At 42.2% G+C, this 27,967-nt stretch overlaps 1 protein-coding gene across 1 annotated transcript; it reads right to left on the reverse strand.

Moving 5' to 3' along the window:
• Positions 1-100: 100 nt before the first annotated feature.
• LOC140727911 (eukaryotic translation initiation factor 1A, X-chromosomal) lies at positions 101-27,963 on the reverse strand. The gene is made up of 7 exons (XM_073045872.1): positions 27,824-27,963; positions 23,576-23,659; positions 3,836-3,939; positions 2,503-2,553; positions 1,403-1,484; positions 1,218-1,309; positions 101-367 (listed from the first exon to the last, which is right to left on the reverse strand). Exons 1-7 carry the CDS (start codon positions 27,837-27,839, stop codon positions 362-364), a joined length of 435 nt encoding a protein of 144 aa, XP_072901973.1. The 5' UTR covers positions 27,840-27,963; the 3' UTR covers positions 101-361.
• Positions 27,964-27,967: the final 4 nt, after the last annotated feature.

The raw sequence follows: 27,967 nt of genomic DNA on the forward strand, positions 1-27,967 counted from the left end.
TCTCAGACAAGCCATGTTTCAAAGCAATGGAAAAAACTATGGAAAGCTGACACAAGCTATGTTGTATTACTACTCATCCATGACTCAGAAACCAGATCTATGAGATTTAACATTTTATTGGAAAGGATTGCACTTCCTAACAAACTTAACACCAAATTCTTTCATGTACTTTTGACTGAAGAATATAAATACACTAAAACATAGATTTCTTTAAACAAATTGCTGCAGAATGAATTTAAGATACATTAGGCATTAACAAATCAACTCATCCACACAGAATGTTTATGTCCAATCCAAAAAAAAGGAATTCACTTCAAAAAGGAAGCTTGGTACAATGTTGGAATCCAAATTCAATCCCAATTTAGATCTGTAACAAAATAAAAGATATTAACCACAGATTACACAGTGTTACTGCATCAATGACATCTGTAGGGTTTGTTTCCAATCAACCCATTTGGTCCCAATCCACCAATTTTAAGCAGATGTATAGGTGGGACCAGAACTGAACAACAGCCTACAACTTCAATTTCCTTTCTTGAGGACATTCTTGTCTAAGTATAAAATATTAAGATTCACTAGTTTGATTTCTTGGATGAAAACTGGGCAATCTTTGGAATTTAGAATGAAAAATCTTACTGAACAAGAACCCAAGGGAGATCAACAGAGGATATTTCCTCTTGTGATTATTCAGAGCTCAGACAGCATAGTTTCAGAGTAAGGATTGATGAGAATCAAGAGAGATGAATTTCTTCTCTCACAACATAGTGAATCTTTGGAATTCCTCAAACCCGTTTACACAAATTTCTGGTCTATAGGGAACAGGTAGAAATTGAAGCTGATGCCAAGATCAGTTCATCTGATCATGTTGAATGAAGGCAGCACAGGAACCAGAGTTTATTCCTTTTCTAGAAAGGAGCAAACCTAATGTTTCCTTAACTTAACCCTTTCACAGCTATTTAGTTCTGAACTGCACTTCTCCCAAGGTGCGGATGCCAAAGTTATATACAATCAGGTACAATCCAAATAAACCAAAGTCAGATTTAGCTGCCATTTCTTCTGCTTGCAAACCCACCCACCGTCATTATACTATCAATTAAATTGCAATAGTCTCTCAGCTTCTACGTTTAAGTGAAATTGGCTGCTACTTTATGCAGAGCGTAGTTGGCATCAAGACAAGGAGGACTCTCTGGAAATACTAATATATATCCCATACTCACGTCATCAATATCTTCATCATCATCCCCAATATCATCAAACTGGATTTCATCATCATCACCAGGCCCAAAGGTATCGGTCTCATTGATTTTGGCTGAGGTTACCAGGAGGGATTTAAAAGAAAATGGTCAGTTCCAGTTTTAAAATTTAGATATTGTGAGAATTTAATTATAAAAACAATCCATACCGTGTTCTGGAAGTTCACCATATGCCTTCAAACTTCTGGCTTCATCTGCATTGTATTTCAGGATGACATCAGCCTTGTTATCCTTTAGAAGTGACAAGAAAATATTTTGAATAAAATGCAAGTATCAGATAACCGAACAATGCAAGAACATTACCATTTTCAGGCAAAGTTAAATAAACCAATTCTCTTTTCAAGCACCTTGTGCAACAATGAAGCTTCAGATCTGATTTCTGTAAGCTGCACACACAGGTTGCTTGGTGGAAGATGCAATAACAAGAGTTAATTAGTTTCACTGGTACCAGTTCACGAAGTGCACAACTACTATTCAAACTTCATCTAGGCTTCAGGAAAACTGCTCCAAGAGCCTACCTGCCTGTTGGATGCTGCTGGAACCAGGATTCAGCACCATTGCCTCTTGCTCATCAGCAAAAGCAGGGAACATTACTGGAAGGTAGGCCTTATCCTGGCATCCAAAGCATAATAAGGATTGCTGGAAATCTACCCAGTTATACCCTGTTGCAGAGAGGTTCATAAAAGTGGGAAAGTGACACACAAAACGAAAACGGGAGTGATACATGCTATTAAAAACACCATGCAAAAATAAAGTTGCTGAGTGACCAGAAGGGGTCTTTTGCACAAGAGCAAGAGATCAAAGAAAATTCCTTAAAAGGTGTAGGGTGGTTTAAAAAAAAAGTCACAAGCTCTTCTTCATTAAAAATTATCCACTAGTGTGGAGATTAAGTGGGATCTCAAGAGGTACATCAATTTCCCTGAAAGAATCAAGGAACATTTCTAATGAACTAACTCTCAACATTTCTAATGAACTTTTTCCTTGTTACCCAAAAATAATTAATTTACATTCTTATATTGCTAAATATAACGGTTGCCACTAGTCATCTTTGTGACATTGGATTAAATGTTTTTTTTTTAGTACAACGAACAACATCAACCATTTGATGTAAATTTCACGTATTTAGAAGTCAAGCTTTCAGTGAAATTCAATCCATCTATAACATTCAGTATATTCTATAATACTATAAAATCCATAAATTCAGTAATTCTTTCCTTGGAAAGGCTTTATAATAGAGGGAAAACCTTACCTGGTAATCTCTCAATCCAACCAATATAATGTCTGATGTATTTATCCAAACCTGAAACAGATAATAATTGAGTCATTCCTAAACTTAAGTTAATATTTTACCTTCAAAATCCAGATACATTTGCACGATTCAAAGAGATAATTCATGACAAACAATGTTTAAGCATTCAAAGTGCAAGAGTCTTAGGTGCACATCACACAATTCTATAATGCTTTGGGATAGAAGGATTTTACATTGGCCTAGAACTAATAGGCAGCAGTGTACATGGATCAATGGGACGACTGATGGAATATATTTTTCACACTACCAGGAAGAACAGATGGTAACAAGTTCTAAGCATTGAAACCAGTGTTGCTACATGCAAAAGAAAACTAGTCAGAAATGCAAACAAAATCTAGAAAGTTGGTGGCACATTTGATTACAGCAGCCTCTCCAGGTCCAATAAATGGTGCAAATGTGTGTCTTCAGTATGTTTCTTGTGATCACAAGACCCTGTTGGACATTGGTAATATAGAATAGTGCAAGTCTGGATCATTGGTGAGACCGACAGCAGGGGAGCTGCATGGCCTGGGTTGCTGCGTGGACCAGGCCTTCATGCCATGGCGTCACTTGTTAGAGGCACCAGAGGTGGCATAGGAGAAAATAAGTGCAGTTGTGTGCATTGCAATCCACGCTGGGTTTGGGGCTGGCCTCTGCAGGCAGTCTCCCATCTGTACTATTCTCCAGTATTCGCTTCCTGGAAGACGAATTGGATTGGCTTTGTCTGCGGCTGACAAAACCCCATGCCCAGCTTGAGAGGCGGAACTGCTGTGTACTTGCACTTGCAGAAATGTGGCTCCAGGACATCCCATACATCACCAATCTTCAGGCTATGCCACTCGGGGCTTGTGCTAACCCTTTTTGTGACTGTATGTACTGTGTTTTGCACCTTGGCCATGAAGGAACTGTTTCATTTAATCTGTATGGTTGAATGACAATTAAACAAACTAAAAATGAACCTTAAAGTACAATTCACTGTAATAAAGGTAAGCTGAATGACAAAAAATTCAGTTACTACTTCAATACAGTATGACAAGATTTTTCAAACTGCACTGCACTAGCCTTATGAAAAAGGAGATCGTGATTTTGGAAGAAGATTCGAAACTTTCATGGGAGATTCCTCTTTAAAACTGAAAAAGCATTTTATAAATCAATTTTGAATGTCTTTAAATGTGAAATGTGAAACTGGCATAAATGACAAGTGTTCTAGCTGGGTGTAAGGGGTTATCAATACCTCTAACTTTCTGCTTGATTAAAAGCGCTATGAAACAAAACAAAATCAAAGGGTCATCACCTTCTTTCTCAGCTTCCCTCGAATATGACAGAGCCTCTTTGCACCATCAAAACACATGGCTTCCAAGCGGCCATTTCCCAACATCTTTATCACCTGGGCATACTCTGAAAGCCAAAACAGATAACACATTCATTCATTTCAACTGAAAATATGAGCTTTAATTTAAAATCAAACTCTGCAGCCATCGAAAACCAGAGGATGCTTAATGGTCAGCAAAAACAATGGATGAAGGACCCATTTCTGTACTGTATGACTATCACTTCTGCTATTGTTTGAATAATTTGTTGTATATTCATGCTGGAAGGTCAGAACTTATCTTGCCCAGTGCCAAGATATATCCACAAAAGCACTTGTCAGAGCTCTGCTGGCCTTAATCACAATCCACCACAGACTGTTTCTGACTTCCGGTGGAAATTGCCCAGCACACCAGAGTGAAACAAGCAGCACAATGCAGAGCGAGGGCCATTGATTTTGGGACAACATAATACCTACCCCATTGCCTTACCCAAAAGAGGACACCTCAGCCATCCCTTGACAACACTCCTGGTGTGTTTAGATTTTCCATTAAATTCTGGTCTCTGGAACTGGGCTTGAACTCACAACTTTCTGACAATCTTAAATCCGGTGAGTACAGCTGTTGACCTTACTCATTAAGCTATTTGACATCTGCTGCAATAGGAACACAGTTCAGTGACTGATTAACTTGTCTGTAAGTGTGCAGAGTATAAGTGGCCTTTCCTTTAAAACTAAAGATGAAAGTACAATAGTTTATCCTGGAGTCCATTATCCAATTTGGCAATGAAAATCTAAACTTTTTTAAAAATCCTAATTAGGGGAAGTAAAAAGTTTTCATAAAGCTGTTGGAATGCAGAAAATATCTTACAATTGTGCTCAAGAGCCTTTAACACAGTTAGATTAGACTGTATAATTGTTATTTTCCATGTAATTTAACCTCCTTATGCTTGCTTGTATTTTACGCACATGTAGGATCCTTATCTGGTTGGCTGCCAGTGACTAGTGATGTTCTGCGGGGTCAGTATTGGGACCGCTTCTTTTTATACTGTATGTAAGTGATTTAGATGATGGAATAGATGGCTTTGTTGCCAAGTTTGCAGATGACACCAAAGTCAGTGGAGGGGCAGGTAGTGCTGAGGTAGTGGCTACAGAATGACTTAGATTAGGAGAATGGGCAGGAGAGTAGCAAATGAAATACAATATTGGAAAATGCATAGTCATTACACTTCGGCAGTAGAAATAAATGTCATCTTCATCAGGTGCCCTGCCCAGTTTGTGCTTTGACTGCCATGGCCCACACACTCCTGTTCCAGGTCAAGTGGATCAGTTCATTGGTATTCATTTCCAGTTCTCTGGCCGCTGTCTCCAACATCATTTGTCTTTGCCTTCCTCTTGCTTTCTTCCCTCCAATTTTTCCCATAATTACCATGCATTCTAACTCCTCTTTCCTAAATGAAGTTACATTGTCTTTTCATGATCTCAAACATTATTTCTCCTTTTGTGTCTGCTCTGTTCATGACATTCTCATTAGATATTTGTTTTGTCCATGATATTCTTTGCATGCTCCTCAAAAACCACATCTCTGCTGCTTCAATTTGTTTCCTCATGTTACTAGATATTGTCCAACATTCTGAGCCATATAACACAGCTGGATGAACGTAGCATTTCAGTACTCTGAGGCCGTTGTCATGCCTAGTTTAGTATTGGTCAGTATATTCTTCATTCTCATAAAGGTGTCTTTTGCCATCCCTATTCTTCTTTTGATGTCCATGTCGCACCTGCCATCTGATGTCACCCAGCTTCCTAAGTAGCAAAAGTTCTGTACTTGTTTTACGTCTTCCCCGTTTATTCTCAGCCTACAGATAGGATTCTCCTTTGTTTTGGATATCACCATACATTGTCATTTTGCAATTGATAGACCCATTTTTGCACTTTCTTCAACAACTATATCAATTAAGTTTTGTAGTTCTTCCTCCATACTTGCAATTAACAGTGTCACCCATATATCTGAAATTATTGATGTTTTCATCAACTTTGATTCCCAAGCTGTCTCATTTTTTTGTAATATTGTTTCACTGTACACATTAAACAAATCAGGGGAGAAAATACACCCTTGTCTAACATCTCTCTTGATTTTCGTAAACCACTTCTCCATTTATTCTTACAGCGGCAGTTTGTTCCCAGTACAGATTTCTGATTAGGTGGAGGTCTTTCGAATCTAGATCTGAAGTTTCCTGTAATAGTTCAAATAACTTATTGTGCTTTACTTTATCAAAAGCTTTTGTGTAGTTGATAGAGCAAACAAATCTTTTTGCACTTGAATAGCACGTTCTGATAGTATCCTTAACATCAATATCGCGTTTCTTGTACCTTTGTCTTTCACAAAACCACATTGTTCTATACCTATTTCAGCTTGTATCTTTTAGCTCTTGTCATCAAAATTCTTAGAAGTATCGTAGTGATATGACTCATTAAACTTATGGTCCTATGTGTTTCACATTCTATTGCTCCAGGTTTCTTAGGAAGAGTGATAAATACTGATTTTTTCATCTCTTCTGGTATTATTCCAGTCTCATAAATGTTATTGATTAAATCAGTAAAGTTTTTCAATTCCATAATCTTTAAGGGTGATAATTTGTTCTATTACTAATTCATCAGGACTTGCTGCCTTTTCTTTCTATCTTATTTCTTGCATTACAAACTTCAGATTTTAAAATACTTGGACCTTCAATGTTCTTCTTAATTTCTGGTTTTCGCCTCGATCGTCTTCAAACAATTCCTGAATATACTCAGTCCATCTGTTCATAATATACCGTCATATGGTACCGTCCTTTGCTTTCAAACATCCACCTGAAGAAGAGGGGTTTTTTTACCAGTGATATTCTTGATTTGTTGATGTAACCTTTTTGGATCAGGAATAGGCATTCTTTCTAGTTGCTCACATTCTTCTTTGGCTTTTTGTCATAAGCTTTTAACTTTTTTATCTAAGGACTTGTATTCCATAGGATTTGCTTTCTTCCATTAGATTTTTGATTTCATCTGTCATCCATTTATTCTTTGTGCTTTTTTTCTTTTTTGAGGAATCTCTGACTTTGCTGATTCTACCAAGGCATCCTTGAAAGAGTTAAACTTCATTTCTACATGATTACTATCATCTTCAACAGATTCTATTTCTAGACTTTGAAATCTATTCCTTACTTCAATTGTAAATTTTTGTCTTAAGTTTTCTTCTTTAATTAGTTGCGAATAGTCAAGGATTGTAAAGTTAAGGGACTGACTTTATTACTGTAAACCAAAGATTTAGAAACTCAGTGACTCAATGCAAAACATACCCAGGTGCAGACTGTAATAGTGACCATAACCCAGTAATGTCATGTAAAAGTAAAACTTAAAAAACTAAAGAAATAAATGTACAGACTATTTTCTAAAGGGGGAGAAAATCCAACAATCTAAGATGCAAAGGGACTTGGGAGTCCTTGTGTAGAACACCCTAAAGGTTAACTTGCAGGTTGAGTTTGTAGCGAGGAAGACAAATGCAATGTTAGCATTCATTTCAAGAGGTCTAGGATCCAAGAGCAGGGATCTGATGCTAAGGCTTTATAAGGCACTGGTGAGACCTCACCTTGAGGTACTGTGATCAGTTTTGGGCTCCTCATCTAAGAAAAGATGTGCTGGCATTGGAGAGGGTCCAGAGATGGTTCACAAGGATGATTTCAGGAATGAAAAGGGTTATCATAGGAGGAATGTTTGATGGCTCTGGGTCTGTACTCACTGGGATTTAGAAGGATGGTGGGGGGGGGGTTCATTGAAACCTTTCGCATGTTGAAAGGCCTAGACAGTAGATGTGGAAAGGATGCACACAGTCTCAGGATAGAACGGTGTCCATTTAAAACGGATGGAGAGAAATTTCTTTAGCCAGAAGTTGGTGAATTTGTTGCCACATGCACCTGTGGAGGCCAGGTCGTTGGGTGTATTTAAAGACAGAGATTGATAGCTTCTTGATTGGACACAGCATCAAAGGTTACAGGGAGAAGGCCAGGGAATGAGGTTGAGGAGGAGAAAAAAAAAGGATCAGCCATGATGGAATGGCAGAGCGCACTCGATGGGCTAAATGACCCAATTCTGCTCCTAGTCTTATGGTTTTATGTAATTGTTCAGTGCGGCTCCCAGTGGTTACATTCCCTCTATGGTCTCTGGAAACTCTTAGTTGTAGTTGCAGGTATCACATATTTATATGAGGCTATCTCATTGGTTAACTGATATCTATGGAAATAGCAATCTGGTGTAAAATCAGATCAATCTCTTTGTTCTCTTCTCTCTCCCCCACCCACCCCACCCAACCCCATGCTTCATTTTACCCCCATTTCGTCGATCATAACAAGTTTCATGCCTCATTCTTGACTTTTGGCATGCATATTTAGGAGGTACGACCTTCTTCCTTTGGTTCCTAATCGTCCAAGAGATCACCTAGTTCTTGTTTTAATACACCATCAAGTGTGAAGGAAAACTATTACATTTTGATATTCGTGAAAAAGTGAGATCTGCATTAAAATTAACATTATACTCAGATTAACTTCTTACTACCCAGTGGAGTACCTAAGAATCCTTCCAAGTGTCTAGTGCTTAAAACGACTTGTTTGCACTCCTACGTTTTTTTGACACAACCAATGATTTTTGAAGCACACTCCGAATGATAGAAAGTACTAATTAAGCGTTAAATATGATATTGAGACAATGGCCAATGAAGCCACCTACAGAAAAAGGGGAGTTGAGTCTCCAGTTGTTATGTGTGAACAGCTGACCGAGGGTTGAGTTAACTGAATAAAACATTTCAATTTGATGAGATTAATGAAAAAATCCTGATGAAATATAGCATCAATGTTGACTCTAAATGAAATCTGGCTCTTACATCATAATGTGAAGGTATGTGATAAAACCCAGTTAATATGTTTAGGAAGAGAAATGATTGGCTGCACATTAGCAGTATTATCACAGATAACGAAAAACCAGCATACGAAATTGAAAAAGACCTTTGAGTTTAAGCAAACACATGGTCAGCTGTGAAATATAATTCATGAATTGGCTGAATGAGTGAAAAAGTTAACTGAACAAGTAGAAAATGAAGGGGAAAACTGATAACCCACATAAACAGTACGACAGAGACAGTAAGAAGTCTAAAACAGTAAATCTGCATTAAATGAGTGAGTTAAAAAAAACACAAGTATAATCAAATCACAAGACATTTTATGGAACTTTGAAGTAAACTGAAGGAGTATCATAAAGCACAGCAGGGACCTCAAGTGGACAGTCCCGTTAATCCTCCAAGACACCGCATCCGAACTCTGAGGAACCACAGCAGTCACGACAAGGACTCTACAACGACCTCTAGTGACTCAGTGAGGATGACGTGAAGAAACAATAGGGTTGGCAGCAATATCATGGCTTGCCTCAGTAAAGACCAAGGAAGTGAAGATAGAACTGACGAAAGGAGACAAGATGGCTTTTTGTCAACCACCTGAACTGGAAAAAACTGATAAATAGTCCAAAGTAGTTCAATATCTTAAAAATGTTTGAAGACCTGGGCTGAGCTTCAACGTATTAAAAACATATACAATCTACACACATATAATAGCATCCAAATTTTGGCTACTATGTTGTCTTCTCAGCAAATCAGGCAATTGTCATCAAAGGAGAAAATAAACGAAATATGCAAGGCATTTGATATGTTAAGAGGTGTTTGGAAGAACAGACCCCAATACAGACTGACTGCAGAAAGTGGTTGATTGCAAGCAAAATATGTCCGAAGACGCTTCTGAATATGAGGAACGCTACAAGACACCGTGGTTAAGTTACTCAGGGATTCTGGTAATAAAATTAACAGAGAGGACTCCATATATGGTCTCTTGAAGTCCACTTTTGTGGATGGCTTGAAAGCAGATATTGCCAAAATGATGAAGCTACCAATCAAGTGGAACAAGATATCGAAACCTGAATAAGATCATTACAGGTGGGTCAGTTACCTGTTGATCAACAGCCACTGACCATGAGTCAATAGTTATTGCTTGCTAGTCAATAGCCAAGTACAGCAAGTACTACAGTAATCTCAGTCTGAGCCATCCTCCAATGCCAATCCCTCAGAACAAAATGTCACTTGTGGTAGAAAGGGACATTGGGCTAGGTTTTGTGGCAATGGAAACAAAGTCTACAGGAACAAGTTCAATTCTCCGCACACAAATGCTGGGAGATCCTGATCTGATCAACAGTTTCAACAAGCAAGCCCTTCCCTGCAGTCCCTGCTTGCCTTGAAAGAACAAAAACCAGATGGTTATGTTATTAATTGGTAATGAATATGCTGAATTCCTGTTAAACTATGATGACCATAACAATGCAAGGATAACAGCCCATGAAGATGCAAATTATTACAAGAAATTATAATACTAAACCCAAATTTGATTCTGTACACCAAAGGGTTTTCAGCAATTGAGAGAGGAACTTGACTAACTGGATGGACCGTTACTTCTGAAACAGAACTGCTGGTATCAGGAAACATTGCTCCTGGTACCTCTGTGCAACAGGCAGAACGGAAAGCTCTGGTTGAAGCCTGTTAAGGTGGCAGAAAGATCAGCTAATATCTACGTTCATTCTCATTATGTTTTTGAAGTTGTTCATGATTTCAGAAATTTTAGAGGCAAAGGAGATTCCTTACAGCTGCAGGGACCCCAATCAAGAATAGCCAGCTAGCACAAGAACTCATGGACCCACCAGGAGCAGCTGTATTAAAATGCAAAACCCACTAAAGATGACTACAATGGAAAGCTTTGGAAATGTTTTCACTGATTAAATTGTGAAAAAGGGCAGTACCGGAAGGGGTGAAAGTAAATAAAGGTAAATGAAATTCTGAGAACACATGCAGCAAATCCAACAACTGAAAAGATGGAAACTGAGAAGCTGGACTCTGTCACAGATGAACACACAAGATATTCGAGAGATGGAAGCTCAATGTTCTAACCAGGAAAAGTGGTTCTGGATGGAGAATGGTGGGAGGTTAAACAATGATGAAGCATGGAGATACAGCACTAGTCATAGACCAGTAACTCCAACTATAGTGCTTTCTTACTGGCACAGATGATACACTCCCTAGCACATGTCGGAGCGGACAAGATGATCGACAGATTCTCCCTGCAACAGTGGAATCCGAAGTTCAGGGCACAATTCGACAAGCGTTTGAATGGTGCATGACATGCCAGGAAACAAATCCTGGAGCACTGGAAAAAATACAATTAAATGCTCCTGCCCAGCTGGTCCTTTATTAAAAAAAAGGGTATTAGGCCACTGCCACATACAGTAAAATCTCTGATCAAGGACTATATTCTGAGATGAGGATTGCTGTGTCAAAATGAGCTCTGGCCAAGGAACACATTTCACTGGGAGTGTTTATCAGGAATTATGTTGACTGATGAACAGTGAATGGTATTTGCATTGTCCACATTGCCCAGAGTCATCGGGACAAGTCAAACGAATGAATGGAATCAAACAACGACCAAGTTAGCATGAGGAAGGCTGCATGTGGTCATATGTAGCATTGAGCAATCCCAGACAAGAAAACTAAGCAACTAAAACAAGTCCATTCAATGTAGTAATTGAGTGTCCTATGTCATTGCCAGGAGCTCTTGATCACAGAGAGACTGATATAACCATCAAACCTGCAGATAAGGGGGTGCTGTAGTAGTCTGATGGACTGACCTCTAACTTGCAGAGACCCAATGACAACTGTCAGACACCTCCTCTTACTTACCCCTCGAACAGGATCCCACTAAGGAGCACCATTTCCCACACTATCACCAACCTCATTAATTCTGGGGCCTCCCATCCACTGACATCAACATTAGTTTCCTCACCCTGCACCTACCCAAGATGCACAAACTTGCCATTGTTTCTGTCCCACTGAACTCCTATCTGCATATCTTGACTCAGTTTTATCCTCCCCATCCATGACACTTCACAAGCTCCTGATCTTCTCAAAGATTTCAAGTTCCCTGGCCCTGAACATCTTATTTTCACTACGAGTCCTTATACACCTCCATCCCCCCACCAGGAAGGCCTCAAAGCTCTCAGTTTCTTTCTGGACACCAGACCCAACCAGTTCCTCTTCTCCACCACTCTCCTCTGTCTGCTGGAACTTGTCCTCACTCTCAATAATTTCTCCTTTAGCTCCTCCCACTTCCATCAAACAAAAGGCGTAGCCATGGGCACTCATATGGGTCCCAGCATGCCAGCTTTTTTTGTCGGCTAATTGGAACAGTCTATGTTCCCAGCCTACAATGGCGCCACTCCCCAACTCTTCCTACACTATATTGATGACTGTATTGGTGCTGCTTCCCGCACCCACGTGGCACTCATCGACTTCATCAACTTTGCTTCCAACTTGCCCTCAAATTTATCTGGTCCATTTCTGACACCTCCCCCCTTGCTCGATCTCTCCGCTATCTCTGGAGACAGCTTATCTACTGATGTCCGTTATAAATCCACTGACTCTCACAGCTACCTGGACAATACCTCTTCCATAAGACCATAAATACAGGAGGAATAGGCAATTCAGCCCATTGAGTCTGCTCCACCATTCAAACATGGGCTGATCCAATTCTTCCAGTCATCCCCACTCCCCTGCCTTTTCCCCATGCCCTTTAATGCCCTGGCTAATCAAGAACCTATCTATTGCTGCCTTAAATATATCCCAATGACTTCGCCTCCACTACCACCCTCTGACTAATTAATTTCTCTGCATCTCTGTTCTAAATGGATGTCCTTCAATCCTGAAGTCGCGCCCTGTTGTCCTAGACTCCCCTACCATGCCAAATAACTTTGCCATATCTCATCTGTTCAGGTCTTTTAACATTCAGAATGTTTCTATGAGATTCCCCCCCCCATTTTCCTGAACTCCAGGGAATACAGCCCAAGAGCTGCCAGACGTTCCTCATACGGTAACCCTTTCATTCCTGGAATCATTGTCATGAATCTTCTCTGAACCTTCTCCAATGTCAGTATATCCTTTTTAAAATAAGGAGCCCAAAACTGTACACAATACTCCAAGTGTGGTCTCACAAGTGCTTTATAGAGCCTCAACATTACATCCCTGCTCTTGTATTCTATACCTCTAGAAATGAATGCCAACATTGCATTCACCTTCTTCACTGCCGACTCAACCTGGAGGTTAACCTTTAGGGTATCTTGTACAAGGACTCCCAAGTCCCTTTGCATCTCTGCATTTTGAATTCTCTCCCCATCTAAATAATAGTCCGCCCATTCATTCCTTCCACCAAAGTGCATGACCATACACTTTCCAACATTGTATTTCATTTGCCACTTCTTTGCCCATTCCCCTAAACTATCTAAGTCTCTCTGCAGGCTCTCTGTTTCCTCAACACTACCCACTCCTCCACCTACCTTTGTATCATTGGTAAATTTAGCGAACTGGCAAATCCACTAATCCCATAGTCCAAATCATTGACATACATCATAAAAAGCAGTGGTCCCAACACCGACCCCTGTGGAACTCCACTGGTAATCGGCAGCCAGACAGAATAGGATCCCTTTATTCCTACTCTCTTGTTGTCTGCCGATCAGCGAATGATCCACCCACGCTAGTAACTCCCCTGCAATTCTTGCTAAGCAGCCTCACGGTGGCACCTTGTCAAAGGTCTTCAGAAAATCCACATCTACTGTATCTCCTGTCTATCCTGCTTGTCACTTCCTCAAAAAAAATTGCAGGTTTGTCAGGCAAGAATTTTCTTTCTGGAAACCACGCTGGCTTTGGCCTATCTTGTCATGTGCCTCCAGGTACTCCATAATCTCATCCCTAACAATCAATTCCAACAACTTCCCAACCACTGATGTCATGCTAACAGGTCGATAGTTTCCTTTCTGCTGCCTCCCGCCTCCCACCCATCTTAAATAGCAGAGTAACATTTGCAATTTTCCAGTCATCCGGCACTATGCCAGAATCTATCGATTCTTGAAAGATCGTTGTTAATGCCTCCACAATCTCTCCAGCTATTTCCTTCAGAACCCAAGGGTGCATTCCATCTGGTCCAGGAGATTTATCCACCCTCAGAACATTAAACTTCCTGAGCACGTTCTCAGTCGTAATTTTCACTGCACATACTTCACTTCCCTGACACTCTTGAATGTCCGGTATACTGCAGATGTCTTCCACGGTAAAGACCAATGCAAAATACGCGTTCAGTTCCTCTGCCATCTCTGCGTCTTTCATTGCAATATCTCCAGCGTCATTTTGTATTGGTCCTATATCTACCATTGACTCTCTTTTACCCTTTATATACTTTTAAAAAGCTTTCAGTGTCTTTGATATTAGTCGCTAGGTTTCTTTCATAATTCATCTTTTCCTTCCTAATGACCTTCTTAGTTTCGTTCTGCAAGTTTTCAAAAACTTCCCAATCCCGTCTTCCCACTAGCTTTGGCTTCCTTGTATGCCCTCTCTATTGCATTTACTTTGGCTCTGACTTCACTTGTCAGCCACGCTAGTGTCCTTCTTCCATTCGAAAATTTATTTGGAATATATCTCTCTTGCACTTCCGTCATTTTTCGCAGAAACTCCAGCCATCACTGCTCTGCTGCCCTTGCTAGTGTGTCTTTCCAGTCAACTTTGGCCAGTTCCCCTCTCAAATTATCTTTATCCCACTGAAATACCAACACAATGGATTTTAGTTTCTCCTTCTCAAATTTCAAAGCAAACTCCATCAGATTCTGATCACTGTTTCCTAAGGGTTCCTTAACCTTAAGCTCTCTTATTACCTCTGGATCACTGCACAACACCCAATCCAGCACAGCCGATCCCCTAGTGGGCTCAATGACAAGCTGTTCTAAAAAGCCATCCCTTAGACATTCTACAAATTCTCTCATGTCCAGTACTGACCTGGTTTTCCCAATCCACTTTCATGTTAAAATCCCCAATAATTATCATGACATTGTCCTTCTGACATGTCGTTTCTTATCTCCTGCTGTAAATTGCAATCCCCATCCCACCCTGTATTCACTCCCTTGGAAATTTTCCGGTTTTTAGTTTTACAACATTGAATCATTGTAGATTTAATTTGGCTTGACAATGATCAACTGAAAAACTCTTTCATGTCAAAGTGAAAACTGATCTCTACAAAGTGATCTAAATTAATTACAAATATAAAACACAAAGTAATTGACAGCATTAGTATTCACCTCTTTCAAGTCAGTATTTACTAGATGCACCTGTAGGGTTCTCAGCACCCGTAACAGTGGTGTTAACTGTTCAGGCTAATGAAATGGCTTCTCTGTAGTGCTGTAATGGGATCCTGTGTCTCATATGTTTGGGTTATGGGTATTGATAAGGGGAAAACCAATGAAGAATTGTTATGCTATCTTGTCTGTGTAAGCTGAGTGGGAGTTTGCAGTCTTTTTTCGGGAGGAGAACGAGGACGACGGACGTGTGTGGAGTGGGCAGCGGTTCCAGAGCAACGGATACTGGACTTCAGCGGTTAGGACGGTGGCCGAAGGCTTGGAAGGTCGTTGTGGAAGTGAACCAGAGGTGTGAGCTCCAACGTATTAGAATAGGTGCATGAACTGACAAACTGATTATTACTTTGGTGCCTTTAGGTTATCTGTTTCTACTAACCCATCACCAAGAAATCACTATGAAGTTGCAATTATTTACTCACTTTTGGGTATTGTCTGGTATTTGTCTTGTGAGCGTGTACTGGGGGAGCATTACACCATATTTGCACAGAAGTATTGCACTACTGGTGGGGCGACAGCGGTTTACCCAAGGCGAACGGGGGTCAATTGGGGACACAGAGGCTACATTGTGGGGGCTAATCCAGGATTGAATTTGTCACATCCGGGGTAATTCACCCCAGTTTAAACAAGGGGAGATGGATTCGGATAAGATTGAACTCTTGTGTGAGATCGAGGGAGTAACGGTTAATCATCCCTGTGTATTAAGTGGGGTGGACATGCGTACCTTGGACAAAGTGTTAGTTCGATGTTTGAGTACAGTCAGAGCTATCGGTAGGGTTGAAATCGTAGGCAGAAAGATTGGCAAAATGGGGGATTTAGGCTATGTGTTAGCGCGGATTGGTGCTGACGTCTCGGCAGTGGGACTGCCACCGTCTATCGGTGACCTCAGTGACGTGGCGCCATGGGGCGTGCACATTGTCACACAGGAAAGGTTTGACAGGTCTGTTGGGACACCAGCTGGGGGGCGGAGATTTTCGAGAGCAGGTCCTATCGTTTTTGAAGGATGAAGCGAGTGGTCAGATTTGGAAAATCTCATTGGTCCCCCCTCCCACGGAAGGGGGAGGGTTCAGAGTTGGCGTCAGCCATTAACTCCTTGGTGAACAATTTGGCGGGTCCTCGTCAGAAGTTAAGAATTTTCTCAGGGCGCACTCCTACCCCGGACAAGATTATGAATCTTGGGTAGAGCATGTCTCTCGGCTGCTGGGTGAGTGGCGGTGTCGCGAGGAAGAGAAGCGGCAGAGATTGGTTGACAGTTTGCAAGGGGTGGCAGCTGAGGTCGTAAAAGGCGTGAAGGGCAGCAACCCCTTGGCTACCTGGAGGAGCACGGTAGAGCTTTTAGGGGGCTTTGGGGCCTACATCACAGGAGAAAGGGGGAAAGCTTTCTGAGTATCCTTTCCGGGTAGAGCAAAGGATAAATTGTTTGAGACGACGGGGGGTCATTTCAGAATCGGAGGTGAATCAGATTAGAATAGACCAGGTAGCCCAGGGCATCCAGAGGCACAATATGATTGCTACGAGTCTCCGGCAGTCCCGTAGATCGCGGGCCCCCCCATCCTTTGTTCAGTTGCTCAGAGGTGAGGGAGGAGGACGACGCATTGGAGTCGGAAGAGGGCTCCGTCAGTACGGTGCAGTCCTCCGTGGTAGCCCCTTGTAGTGAAGTGACTTGGGCCGGCTCCAATTGGGAAATAGTGAGGAGGGTCCCTCCGCTTGAGGGGACTGGCAGAGAGGGCCCCTCCCTGAACGGACGGACTGCACAGAGGCCCGGGGAAGGCCGAGGTCCCACGAGATGGGGTGGGTGTATTAACTCTGGGGAAGAGGGCACTTCAGGCGGGAATGTAACCGGCCGGGAACCCCTCGGGGGGAAGACTCCATGGGTTCTCAAGCAGGAAGGGGGTCGGGAAACTTACAGGAGACCCAGTGAGAGAATGGCCTGGAGTCTCTGGGAAAACATGCTCCCAGCAATGTGCCACGGGAGGAGAGGACCCTATCCCCGAAGGATTGGTGGGACCCCGATCCAGCGTGTCAATCCAGATAGAGGGAATAGATGCAAAAGCCATACTTGACACGGGGTCACAGGTCACGCTATTTTACCAGTCATTCTACGATCAGCATTTGTCGCATTTACCCGACGCCCTTCAGTGCCCTGGAAATCTGGGGTATCAGTGCTGGTGATATTTGTCCGTGAGGCTGGAGTTCCTCGAGGCCGAGGTGGGAATGTCTGAGGCTCATGAGGCCTTGGTACTGGTTTGCCCAGACCCACTTGCGACTAGGGGTGTATCGATTCTGGTAGGGACCAACACCCCTATTGTGCGGAGACTCCTGGGGGCCTACAAGGAGAAGGTGGGTGAGGACTTTTTGGAGACCCTGTTTGTCTGGCTTTTGCGGACCCCCGATTGCCCTATGTGCTACATACCGATGCCAGTCGGCGGGGTTAGGGGCCGTCTTGTATCAGGAGCAGGGCTCCAAACTGAGGTCAGTAGCGTTTGTCAGCCAGAGTTTGTCACCGTCCTAAAGGAACTATCTCCAAGTTGGAGTTTCTGGCGTTGAAATGAGCGGTGGTGGATAAGCTGAGTGACTATCTCTAAGGGGCCAAATTTGAGGTGCGGATGGACAACCTGCTTTCCTACATCTTGACCTCGGCGAAACTGGACGCCACCGGTCATCGTTGGTTGGCCTCCCTGTCTGCATATGATTTTAGCCTGAAGTACCAGCCAGGGAGCCGGAATGTCGATGTGGATGCTCTGTCTCGATGGAAGCATGAGGTCGAGGAGTGGGAGAGCGTTCCTGCATCCGGGGTGAAGGCCATGTGTCAGTTTGCTATCACCACGCAGGCCGAGGAAAAGGAGAGGCCAGAGCGTGCGGTGGACCCATTGACGTCCTACCCCTAGTTTACTGTGACATGACTGCTCTGAAGACCCCGCAGCTGCCAGAGTTGAGTCCTGGGGAAATTGCAGCTGCTCAGTGAGATGACCCTGACATTGGCACTATTTGAGACGCAGTTGGGAAGGGGTACGTGGCCCAGGTGGAGAAGACACAACATGGCTCTGTGTCTCTGTTACTGAGAGAATGACCTCGGTTGAGGTTGAAGAACCAAATGTTATACCGGGTAACGTCACCCCCGGACCGACCTCAGCGTTGGCAGCTGGTCCTGCCTGGGAAGTATCGGAGGGTTGTGATGAAGTCACTGTATGATGACTCTGGGCACTTGGGGGTGGAGAAGACCTATGGTTTGCTTAAGGACCGTTTTTATTGGCCCCGAATGAGGTCGGAGGTCGACAAGTATTGCAAGACGCTGCCTATGCAGGCTGCTCCGTTGTTGCACTTGCAGAGTGTGGGGCCTTTGGACCTGGTGTGTAAAGGATCTGGGATTGCCTGGGAAGCACAAGGCGGCTGATCGCTGGTCGGGCACGCCCTATGTGGTGGAGAGTCAGTTGCCCAACTTACCTGTCTTCCAAGTGCAGCCCGTCAAGATTCTCCACCGAAATCATCTGTTGCCTCTAGGGCGAAGCGTACAGGTAGAGCGGGAGCCCGAGGTGCCAGCTGCACCTCGTACCAGGACTTCGCGTCCACGCAGGGTGGAAGAAGAGCCAACACTGGGAGTGGCGGGCCTGGGCCCAGCCCCTGTGAGGGATACTGACTCGGATGATTGGTACATGATGCCGTTTGCTGATGCCCCCGTGGTGGAGGAGAAGACTCCTGGCCCTTCCCCCATTGGGTTAGACGGGGTGGGGGGGGGCTAGTGATGGGCTGTCAGGAGTGCCACAGGGCATTGGCGAGGAGGATGTGGGGCCTGAGCAAGAGATGGAGGGTTCCGAGGTGCAGAGGGGTTTGGGTGACCGCTCACAGGAGGGTTTGCCTCAGTGTCCCTGAGCCTCTGTAGTGACTGAAATGGAGGAGTTAGAAGAGGGAGTGCGCAGGTCTCAGAGAAGTAGGCGCCCTCCCGATAGGTTGGCCTATGTTGCACCCGGGGAACAGGGTGTGATCTCCACTGTTTTGGGGAGTTATGTCACTGCTTTCTGCACTTGGGTTGGGCTTTGTGTTTTCAGGAAGGGTTGGCAAATTATTTGAGCGTCATGAGGGCATGACTAAATTTGGCAGGGGGAAGAATGTAGGGTTCTGACAAACTGATTATTACTTTGGCTCCTTTAAGTTATCTGTTTCTACTAACCCATCACTAAGAAATCACTATAAAGTTGCAATTATTTACTTGCTTTTGGGTACTGTCTGGTATTTGTCTTGTGAGTGTGTACTGGGGGGGGCATTACACCTTATTTGTACAGAAGTATTGCACTACTGGCGGGGCGACGGCGGTCAATTGGGGGCACGGAGGCTACACACCTTTGGCAACAACTGCAGCCTCGAGTCTGTGTGGATGGGTCTCTATCAGCTTTGCAAATCTGGACAATGACATAGCTTTAGCTCTGTCAAATTGCATGCGGATCATGATTGAACAGTCTTTTTCAAGTCCACCCACAAATTCTCAATTGAATTGAAGTCTGGACTCTGACTTGGCCACTATAATTTTGTTGTTCTTAAGCCATTCCTGTGTAGCTTTGGCTTTATGCTTTGGGTCATTGTCTTGCTGGAAAACAAATCTTCTCCCAAGTTGCAGCTTTCTTGCAGACTGCATTTGGTTTTTCTCCAGGGTTTTCCTGAATTCTGCTGCATTTATTTTACCCTCTAACTGCACAATTTTGGTTTCATCAGACCATAGAACCTTCTTACAGCTGATTTTAGAGTCACTCACATGCCTTCTGGCAAACTCTAGCTCAGATTTCACGCAAGGCTTTTTCCCCCAACAGTGGCTTTCTCTTTGCCACTCTCCCATTAAGCTGTGACTGGTGAAGCACCCGGGAAACAGTCTCTCTCATCTCAGCCACTGAGGCTTGTAACTCCTCCAGACTTGTCATAAGTCTCTTGGTGACCTCCCTCACTAGCCCCCTTCTTGCACAGTCACTCAGTTTTTGAGGACAGACTGCACTAGGCAAATTTACAGCTGTACCATTTTGTTTCCTTTTCTTGATGATTGACTTAACTGTACTCCAAGGGATATTCAGTGACTTGGAAATTTTCTTGTATCCATCTCTTGACTTGTACTTTTCAATCACCTTTTTGCGGAGCTGCTTGGAATGATCTTGTGTCTTCATGGTGTAATTTTTGCCAGGATTCTGCTCACCAGCAGCTGGACCTTCCAGATGCTTTTTTACTACAATTAATTCAAACACTCTAACTGCACACAGGTATCCAAAAACAGATCTCCATTTAACTAATATTGTGACTTCTAAAACCATTGGCTGCACTAATAATGATATGGTGTGTCACCTTAAGGACACGGGAGGGGGGGGAAAAGAGGGTGAATACTTATGCAATCAATTATTTTGTCTTCTTTATTTGTAATTAATTTAGATTACTTTGTCGAGATCAGTTTTCACTTTGACAGACAAGAACCTTCTGTTGATCAGGGTCAAAAAAAAGCCTACCGTAGATGTCGGATTATAAGCCGCTACTTTTTTCCCACGCTTTGAACAGCTTTGAACACTGCGGCCTTTACTACGGTGCGGCTAATGCATGGTTTTTTTAATGCCGCCAAAAACATTTTGCCTCGTAACAGTAGACCAATAAAATTGATGAGTAGTTCACAGAGGTCCAATGAAATTGTACAATAAATCAAGCGCACTTTCACAATTAAATTATTGTAAATCAGTCATTTGTACTCACCCTCATCAACATGGAAAACACTCGAAGAAAAGCATTGTGCTGCCTTTATGGCAGTTATTTAGTTTATAATATTTTCACTTAGTAATTCATTTGTTAGTATTTTCTAGTTGAATAAAGTATCTATCTATCTATTTGTTTTCTGTACATCCCGGGATACTATGACATCACATCCGGTTTCGCCGCGTCTTGTGGGAAATACCGGTTTGCGATAAACGGGAAGGTGGGGGGGAGCACATTACCCGAGCACATTAGACCCGAGCGAAAACGCTGCTTTTAAGTTAAAGGCGATCAATAACTTTTCCTGGTAGGCTGCAGTATATATTTTTTTACCAGTCGTTAGGAGATATTGGAATGTTGTTCGTGCACTGTTCAGTAAAAAAGTATACGCAAATGTGTTACCGATACGTATGTATATTTAAAAGTAGCCGTATTAGAGGCACGGTTCGAAAAAAAGCATTTGCAATATGTATTTGTTTATGTTACCATACGGATTTAATTAAAAGTTAAAAAATCCTCACGTATAATATCTTTCTGTGTAAATATCTCATATTACAACGTGGGACACCTGCGGCCTAAAATCCGGTGCGGCTTGTACAAGTACAAAATTGATTTTCTTTCTAAAATTAGAGCCAGCGGCTTTTAATCAGATGCGCTCTGTAGTGCGAAATCTACGGTAATTAAATCCACTGAGATTCAATGCTATAAAACAATAAATCATGAACGCTTCGGGGGGTGGAAGAATGAAGAATGTTTTTTTATAGGAACTGTACCTGATGAGTTTGAAGACAACTGATTTGACTAATCATATTTGCGAACAAACAGCTAGAGTAAATTAATCCTATGAATGGGATTTCTTTGACTGGATTCAATTAAGTCTAGGAAGTTGAGAGTCATAATATTTGCCCTGATATGTTTTATTGTAATTTACATTTTTTTTAAAACTTGTATCAAGGCAATTAATGTGGCAGCTCAAACTCACTTAAATGTGCCTACTTACAAAAATAATCTACCTAGCATTGATGTAACTCTATAAATACCCTTTGATATTTCCATAACTTAGTAATTTTTGATTTTGTACCCAACATAGGCACCACAAGCTTTTCTGCTAGAATTTTTAGATGTAATATTTCTAAATGTGTGACTTAGAATCAAAAGGAGGGAATATTGGATTGGACTTTATAATTGCTATTTTTCTTGAGTCTGACTTTCTAATGCTTGTTTGTTTCAGCTCTTCAACTTTCCCGGTATTGGTAAACTTACTGAGACACTAGTATAAGTTTCAGGGGTATGCAAGCTAATAACACCACTGTTTTTGTTTCCCATTTCTAGTACATTTGGGGAATGTTGGAATTTAAAGGGGGAGAAGGGTTTAGTGTAAGTATTATAAAGATAAGTTAATACCAATTAGGATCATGGTAAAGCTGTTTGTAAAGAGAGATTGTTTCCGGGGTTGCGAGGTTTTCCTTCCGGTCTTTTCAACCTGGTGCACGTTAGTGAAAACCTCTGTATGCAAATATCGTTTTACCGTCCCAGATAAAGTTGCTCCTTTTGGGCATGAAGTTGACAAGTGGTCCTTTTTCAAAATAGAAGTTACTACATATTTGCATCAAAAGGTTTATCAGGCATAATGTATTTGTGTAATTATTTTTTTCAGGATCTACTGGGAAAGTCTCAAAGATCGACTGGTCCATCGCGATCGAGGGGTTGGCAACCACTATGATACGCCTTCAACTCTCAATGGCAGCCATCCTTTAGCCAAGCTTCAGAGACTGCTCTGCCGTTAACAATTAGTTAACTAATACATTTGTAGTAGCAATGATAATGTTCTAATTTGTTCTGTATTTCAATCAAATGTAAAATGTGATATTCAGTTAAATCGTAGTTTGTCTTTTTTTAATATCTTTTTAACTATTTCTACCCATGAAATTTTGACTAGTTGGGGCAGCTGCTGAATTAGGCCAAAGTGTACTGGTCCCAATTGAATGGCATCCACTGTATTTGAATGGGGCCTATCTCACTGAATAGCAATTATCTATGGAAATTCAATGGATTTAGTAATCTGGATCAATCTCTATTGTTTTCCTACTACTAGGGCCTTTCTTCCCCCTCTCATGCATTTCTTCTTTTTCCTTGATTTCTACTTCAATAGATCACAAAATGTCAAAACCGAACATTAACCCCATATAAATATGGTTAAAAATTGAAGAGCTCTCTGAAATGCCATGGTTGTATCAAAGTATTAAATTTCAGGAAACTACAACTAGTTCCTCAATACAAAAACAAGTATTGAGTGCATGATAAATAACAGGCCTTGAAACTAGATGGATGTACAAGGACTTACATTGCCAGAGTACATTTTCTCTGCAAATCTGGAAATCCAAGCAAACACACACAAAATGGTGGAGGAACTCTTAAAAGAGTACTTTTTTACTGACTGGCCTCCCGAGACCCTCCATCATTTTGTGAGAGTACACTGTTGTTTTAAAATTATATAGTCATATCTCTTATGTAATTATGATTTATTATACCTAAAAGCTCGATGGAACATTTTAAATTTTGCTGGAGTAAATTTAAATTAACACAACATGTACCTGAAGATAAATTATATTTTGCAGGATTCTCCTTGGTTAAACATATTTGAAAACCACCTTTCTTCATGAAGTGCAGGTATACTGCCCAATCATGAAGGGTATGGAATCAGACAATACACCACACACTCACCTTGGCCATCCTCTTTGAAGACCAGCTCACGTTTTTCAGACTCATTTTCATTCTTACCACGTCGCCTGTTCTTTCCTCCCTTACCTAGGTTGAATAAATAAACACATCAGCCCATTCATGAAACACATCTCCCTGAATAATTCTGGCTTTCCAGTCACGTGTCTGGGGCTCCAAAACTTAATTTGAATTTTAACTCAATCTGCATTTCATTTTCCCCAATACATTTTTTGAGTCAAATTCAAATCCTGCACGGCTCTAAAATGTGATGCAGGGCCAGATCAAGCAAGCAGTTCTATAGAGAAACACTAGTTGTGTGTACATGTGCATACTTTGAAATTCAACAGTCACACACTGCACTGCAGGATTACAGAGCTCAGTGGGTGTTAAAGACAGCAGGGCATTGATTTCATGCTGTCGTGCTGGACTCAGCAGCAAGTACTTCTGGTGCCTTGTAATGAGCCAAGGTGCCAGATAAACCTATACAGGTGACTGTAATAGTTACCTGAAATTGGAAAATTCAATGTTCATGCCACTGGCTTGTAGACTAGCCAGGTGGAGTACAACTATCTTGAATGTTACAATGAAAATGGAGATTTGGAGGATGCAATCATCAACAGCGTCGTATGAAGGCAGTCCATTATCTGCACTGGGGTCTGTGCTGACTTTGTTCATTTATAGTGAAAAGAATGTGACTCAGATGAATTTCGCTGTTGTAAGTATGTGGAACTAAAACAGTTTTATAATACTGTAGAAGTATTGGTAGTATTCTAATTTGTTCTGTATTTCATTTAAATACATAATTTGTCAGTTTGTCTTTATACTTTTGTAGCTATTCCCAAGAAGCTTCAGCTAATTGCAACAGCCGTTTAATTGGGCCAATATATACCGGAATCCACTGCATGTAAAATTGATCTCCTTTTAAAATCACCAAGTAAAACCCCAGAACTATTATGTAGGGGCACTATTGAAATACCTTCAAGAAAGACAATAAAGGTTAGATTAATCACTCACCACCACCTCAGGGGCAGTTAGAAAAAGGCAATAATTCCTGGCCTTGTCAGCGATGCTCACATCCCCTAAATTAGTAAACATGAGAAAGTCTGCAGATGCTGGAAATCGAAAGCAACACACAAATCGCTGGAGGAATTCAGGTCAGGCAACATCTATGGAAATTTATGAGTCTACATTTTGGGTTGAGACCCTACTTCAGGACTGGAAAAGGAGGGGAGATGTTAGAATTAAAAAGGGAGGGAAAGGGGAAGGAAGATAGCTAGGTGATAAGTGAAGGTGAGTGGGAAAGATAAAGGACTAGAGAGGAAGGACTCAAAATGTCAACTGTTTGTTCATTTCCATGGTATTGGGGGTTTGAAAAAATATAGGAGCACAGGTAGACATTTGGAGGGCAAAGAGGGGCTACAAAATGTTACATGCAAATAAGCTTTATGAAATTTTATTTATGAAGAGCAAGAGCACATACTGGGGAAAAAAGAGCCTATTAAGGACAAAACAGGCAGGAGCCAGAAGATGTGGGAAGTCGTGCCAAAACAGGCAATGCCAGAAGATGTGGGCAAGATCTTTTCACCTGCATTCACCAAGATATTATAGCTAATTAATTTTGGTGGTGTTATTCCAGAGTAATTAAGATTAAATTAAATGAGATGTTTCAGAATGGTCATGTAATGGTTAGCACCAGTGACCCAGATTCAATTCCGGCATTGCCTGTAAGGAGATTGCACATTCTGCCCATGACCACATGGGTCTTATCCAACTACTCTGGTTTCAAAAGATCTACATGTTACTAGATTACTTGGTCACATGGGTATAACTGGGCAGCACAGGCTTGTTGTTATGCTGTAGGACAGGATGCAGAGCTGGGCTGAGAAGTGGCAGATGGAGTTCAATGGGAAAAGTGAGAAGTGACACACTTTGGAAAGTGGAACTTGAAGGCAGAATACAAAGTTAATGCCAGAATTCTCAGCAGCATGGAGGAACGGGGGGATCTTGAGGTTCAAGTGCATAGATTTCTCAAAGTTGTTGTGCAAGTTGAAAGGGTTTGAGAAGGCGTACAGTGTGCTAGCCTTCATTAGTCGGGAGATTGGGTTCAAGAGCTGTGAGGTAATGCTGCAGAACTATAAAACTCTGGTTAGAGCACACTTGCGAGTACTGTATTCAGCTCTGGTCTCCTCATTATAGAAAGGAAGTGAAAGCTTTAGAAAGGGTGCAGAGATTTACCAGGATTCTGGCTGGATATGAGAGTCTGTACTATGAGGAAAGGTTGAACGAACAAAGGCTTTTCTCTTTGGAGTGAAGGAAGATGAGAAGTGATTGACAAGACATACACACAATGATAAGAAGCATTGATCGAGTGGCTACCAGAGACTTTTACCCAGGGCAGAAATGGCTAAAATGAGGGGGCATAATTTTAAGGTGGAACACACAGCCAGGGATGGTGGTAGAGGCAGAAACATTTAAGGACATTTCAGAGACTTTTAGACAAGCACAGTTGAAAGAAAAATGGATAGCTATGTGGGAGGGAAGAGTGAGATTGACCGTAGAGTAGTAGGTTAGCGCATCATTGTGGCCAAAGAGCTTGTACTGTGCTGTAATACTTCATGGTCACATATTCTCCTGGTAACATCGTGTTAAAGAGCTTCTCCACCTAGTCATTCATTTTACTCCATGGCAGCCAGAACACTCTGGTTTTCTAACTCTCCCAATTAGGATTAAGTTTTTCTGACATGATCTCAGCCAATGATTGCATAGACCTGGTACCCAATGACAATAACCCTAAGCCACAGTACCCAGCAGCACTAGCACCTTCACGGTTTTGTGACCACACATGGAGAAATCTTCCACACTGCTCAGCATTTCACCATTCATTGCACACTCCTGCTTCCACTCTAACCCCACCTCCCCATTGAGCTCCATCTACCAGGGATTTTTGACTACATTGCTTTTTTCTGGTAGCCTGATTCAGCTCTCAATTGTCTTTCTCATTGTATTCACTGACTTAACAGTGAAGCCAGAATCCTGATAAAGTGTATGTAACAAAGACAAAATGGGCCAAGCACTGAACCTCACAGCTCCTGTCATTATCCTTCTCATTAAGCCAGTTTTACCTGCAACTTGTCACTTTGAGTTTTAATTCTCTGATCAGACTGCCATGTGCAGCTTCAAATATCCCACTAGTTTCTACATCAATTATACCAAAATCTTTATGACCACACAATTCTCCTCTAAGCAATCCAGTCCTGGAAGAATCAAACCTTTAAACTCAGACTGACTTGTGCACAACTCCAGTACCACAATGTAGAAGTTTCCTCTCATTCATTCATGAATAACTTTCAAATCTCATCTCATATACCAAAGTTGGCAACTGTCTAGTAAAGCACGATTATATTCCATCTGCAACGAACATCTTTATCAAGGCAGAGACAAGCTCTACACATCACGTGCATAGTTACAGCTAAATTTATTTACCACTGCACTCAGTGAACTCTCGTAGTAGAAACCAGCATAACAACTATTTCTCTGCTGCAGTTCCTTGAAATGTTTTAAACTGGAGGGAATACACACGTAGTCTCCCCTCTTTGCTCCAATACAAGTCTAGCCAATTCCATTTGATTCCTCTGCAAGAAAAATCCATCCTTCTCAGATTGAAAACCTCAGGAAAATATACCTCCCTCTCCAAATGGGGTCTGAGAAAGAGTTTCTATGTTACAGCAACTGAAAATGAGCAGCACAAAACGCTAGATACTATGTGGGTCATTAATCGGATCCGTCAGCTCTTGCTCACTGCAAAAATGCCTCCGGCCGCACTATGCATTGCTACTAAATTTCATTTGACTTCAGGTCTGCGGCAACCGCAGTACTTCACCTTTGCGACACAACACCCAATCCCACCACCTGCCCTCTCTCCCGCCCCAGGACACCAGACCTTCAGCCGGCATCACTCCCATTTTCTCTCAGATACCCGCACTGGGCCAGGCCCCCTATGCCTCAGCCTGGAGTCCCCCGCTAGTCACGAGCGGACACTTCACATCCAGGCCAGGACGTGCCTGGACTACGCACGCCAGGGCCGGGCTGCAATGCCGGCGGCCTCAGGAAGCCCAGGGCCGCACGTGTTGGCAGCCGACTCTCTGTCCTTCAGTCCTCCGCCAACCTGCTCCCGTACAAAGTGATGTCGATTGCCCCTCGGGTGAGCTGAAGCCTCGGCCTCAGCCTCCCAGGGCCCAACGTCGCCCCTACCTTTATTTTTGGGCATGGCTCCGGGCCTCTGGCTGTGCGCTCGCTCCGGCCGCTCCTACCCCTGCACTGCGCAAGCGTCAGCTCCAGAAAACTTTATTTAAAACCACCCGTGAACACAAGCGGGACCTCGAGAGCAAAGCTGTT

Source organism: Hemitrygon akajei, chromosome 5 (genome assembly GCF_048418815.1).
Source record: "Hemitrygon akajei chromosome 5, sHemAka1.3, whole genome shotgun sequence".
Classification (NCBI taxonomy): Eukaryota; Metazoa; Chordata; class Chondrichthyes; order Myliobatiformes; family Dasyatidae; genus Hemitrygon; species Hemitrygon akajei.

Coding starts and splice junctions, on each gene's coding strand:
- LOC140727911 (XM_073045872.1), bottom strand. Junction 3,940..23,575: donor CTTCAAAGAGGATGGCCAAG/GTGAGTGTGTGG, acceptor TTTGGCTTTCAG/AGTATGCCCAGGTGATAAAG. Junction 1,485..2,502: donor TTGGATTGAGAGATTACCAG/GTAAGGTTTTCC, acceptor TCACTTCTAAAG/GATAACAAGGCTGATGTCAT.